This window comes from Myotis brandtii, unplaced genomic scaffold, assembly GCF_000412655.1.
Source record: "Myotis brandtii unplaced genomic scaffold, ASM41265v1 scaffold504, whole genome shotgun sequence".
Lineage (NCBI taxonomy): Eukaryota > Metazoa > Chordata > Mammalia > Chiroptera > Vespertilionidae > Myotis > Myotis brandtii.
This window is the reverse complement of record NW_005369217.1, coordinates 1,239,021-1,242,295: the sequence shown is the minus strand read 5'-3', so window position 1 is coordinate 1,242,295 and position 3,275 is coordinate 1,239,021. Positions and strand designations below refer to the sequence as shown.

Genomic DNA, 3,275 nt, shown 5'->3' with positions numbered 1-3,275 from the left:
TCTCTCTCTCTCTCTCTCTCTCTCTCTCTCTCCCTCTCTCTCTCAAATAAAAAATAAATAAATAAGAGATTAACAAATTGAACCCAAGAGTGTATTCAAAGAATAACGAATACACAATGAAACAAAGTTTATTTCAAGAATAAAAGGATGGGCTCAATATTAGGAATTCTACTAGTATATATTTCATTATATTAATAAGTCAGTAAAAAATGAATATAGTAATAGAGTTTATGAGAAAGTTTATTTATCTTTTCCTGTATTCTTCAAAAATTTTCTGAGGTTTTGGCCAATGCAATAGGAAGATAAAAAACTGCATTCTTTGTAGGTGATACTGTTACTGGAAAGGGGATGGCCATGAGCAGGTGTGCCTAGGGCTGGCTGGTAGTGTGTGGGGCAGGATTACACCAGCCTTGGTGCAGGAAAGATTTCACAACACAAATCCAAGTGATTTTGAGGGTATGTTTATTAAAGCTGGGGGCAGTGAGACAAGGAAGGGCCTAGCATAGAAGAAGCAACAGGAGAGACCTAGGTGGGGCTGCTTTGGCCTCTGGAAATGTTATAGGAAAGAAATCAGCCAAGGCAGGGCTGCTCTGGCTCACTGAGAAGTTAGAGAAAAGGGGACACTGGGGACAGGTCCAGGGGGTTAGCCCAGGATGAGCTGCTGCTGTCTATTGCTGGTTGCAAGGCTCATGGGGTCCCTTAGAGTTTAGGAGATGCACACCTGTGAAGGAGAAGGGTGAGGGCGAATGATCCCTGGAGGGAGAACACATGGCAGGAGCTTTGTTCTGAGGGTTTTTAAAAGCTGGGAGTTTATGGGAAGGTCTTAGGGGAGGATCTCAATAGAATATTCATCAGTTTTATGCTGATGTGCTAAAATGAGATTTATTCCCTTAACTTCACCTGTCCTTGGGTGTGATTGGCACAAACGGCACCACTCTATCTCCCTAAGTAGGGTGATTTGAGCTATTTAACCTCTGGTTAGGGAGGAGAAGTGTAAACCATTTGTACTTTAAAAAATATTTTCTTTTCTTTTTTTTTTTTTTAGAGAGAGAGAGAGGGAGAGGGAGAGATAAACATCTATGTGAGAGTGAAACATTGAGCAACTGCCTCCTGCACGCCTCCTACCAGGGATTGAGCCCACAACCTGTGCATGTGGCCTGAACAGGAATCGAACTGGCAACCTTTGGGTGCATGAGATGACACCAAACCAACTGAGCTATACCAGCCAGGGCTAAACCATTTATTCTTAAGTGTCCTTGATTTAGGGAAGATAGGACTTACTAGATGGCTATAAACTGCTTGGCCATTTAAATATCTATCTCAGTTTTCCTATTCCACTTGCCAAGGAATTTTTCTAGCTTTTACTATACTGCCTCAATATGATCATTGACATAAAAATTCAGAGACATCAGCTGACAAAGCTACTAGGACTAATAAGACATTTGCACAGGTGGTAGGATACAAGATTACATAAAAACAGTAGTTTTCCTCATTCATAATAACAACAAAGACTATAAAATATCTAAAAACAAACTTCACAAGAATTGTGCAAATCTACGTGAATTTTTGTGTGTAAAGATATAAAAGATCTATATACATGAGATGTGTTCCTGAATAAGAAGACTCAGGATTTTGAAAATTTTAAATAAAGAGGGGACTTGCTTTATAAGAAAGGGAATATATTACGAAGTTATAATAAGTATGGCATAGCATGGGGATTAGCACATAGCTAATAGAATAGATGAGAATGTTCAAAAATACATACCCACAAATTTAGTTTTTGATTAATGGTGGCACTTTAAAGTAGAGATTACTTAATAAGTGATATTGGGGCAACTGGTTAACCATTTGGCAAAAAGTAAAGTGAAAAGAAGCAAAGTGAAGATCCCTACCTCAATCCATTTAGAAGTATAAATTAGAGATCGCAAATTTACATACTATTTTTGAGTGTAGTTTGGCAATATGTATCAAAATTTGAAATTTCCATAATTTCTTATTGAACAATTCCATTTCTTAGAACTAATTACAAGGAGGTACATGGATAAATGTACAGCAATGTCAGTACAAGAATGTTTATTACTGCATTTTTTGAAATAGTGAAAAATTGAAAACTACTTAAATGTCTGTCACAACAGATGTGTAGCACATACAAACTATGGAATGCCAGGAGTCTTTAAAATGATGAAGTAGATTTACATGTATTGTAATAAAGAATATCCACATCATATTAAGTTAAAATAATACCACGTTTTAAATCTGTAGGTATTCTTTATTTTTTTAATGTGTGAAGGTATAGAAAAGCCCAGGATCAATAGCAAATTGTTTCTTTTTCATTTCCAATAGGTAGAGTCTACTTTTTGACTAGAAAATTCTTCCCCTCTCTTAGCTCTTTACCCAGGTAACTTCAACAGGAGTACATCCTTAAACTTCTTGTGGGGAGGGGAGCGGACACCTATCCTAGGTAAGCTTGCTCTCATAGAACCCTGTACTTGCCATGTTACCTATAAACCATACTGCACCGTTTTATTAATCTAAGTTACTTTTTTTTTTTCTTTAGATTCTAATCTAAGCTCCATGAGGTCAATCTTGTTCACTCGACAGCCTAGCACAGTGTCTGGCAAACAACATTCCTTGAGCTCTTGCTGTATGTCATATACCATGCTAGGTACTTTAAATGATATCACTACGCCCTTAGGTAGATACTATTATCATCTCCATTCTGAAGATGAGGAAGCAGAGTCAGGTTGTGAAACCTGTCCCAAATGCCACTGCTTGCATTGGGATCCATTCCCAGGCCTGTGTGGCTCTCGGCCACTACACTCAGCATACGGCGACCAATAACTATCGGAGAAAATACAACCAACCGTGGCCCGAGGATCTCTTGATGGGGATGTTGCCATGGTGATTTAGCACTAGAAGCCCTTTAAACTTCATTACAATCCAGACACTCCCCAGCTCCTCACATTACCATCAGCTTGCCGAGCCCGGAAGGGAACGATAGGGGCGGGGCGGCTTCCGGGGGCGGGGCGGGGTCAGCGCTCCGGGCGGAAGTCGGGAGATTCGCTGGTCCGAAGACGCTGGCTTGTGACACAGAGGGGGAGAAGGAAGGCCTGCTGGAAGGTTGCCTCTCCATCCCTTCAGTCCCGGGCACCCTTGGAAAAAAGCCAACACCCGGCCCGCGGCAAGCCCCTTCCCCCAGGCTCTCTCCGCTCGATTTCGCCACCGTTATGTGGGAAGCGAATCCGGTGAGTAGCCGGGCGGGACGGGGCGGACCC

General features: G+C 41.1%; 1 protein-coding gene across 2 annotated transcripts in view; it reads left to right on the top strand.

The window, feature by feature from the left end:
- The first annotated feature begins 3,013 nt into the window (after window positions 1–3,013).
- Window positions 3,014–3,275, top strand: part of PARP11 (poly (ADP-ribose) polymerase family, member 11) — a 63,160-nt gene continuing 62,898 nt past the window's right edge. For both annotated transcript variants that reach the window (XM_014548356.1, XM_014548355.1), the window contains exon 1: window positions 3,014–3,245. Coding sequence is in view for 1 of the 2 variants with exons in the window: in XM_014548355.1 (XP_014403841.1) it covers window positions 3,228–3,245 (18 nt within the window). In the remaining variant the exon portion in view is untranslated. The remainder of the gene's footprint in view (window positions 3,246–3,275) is intronic.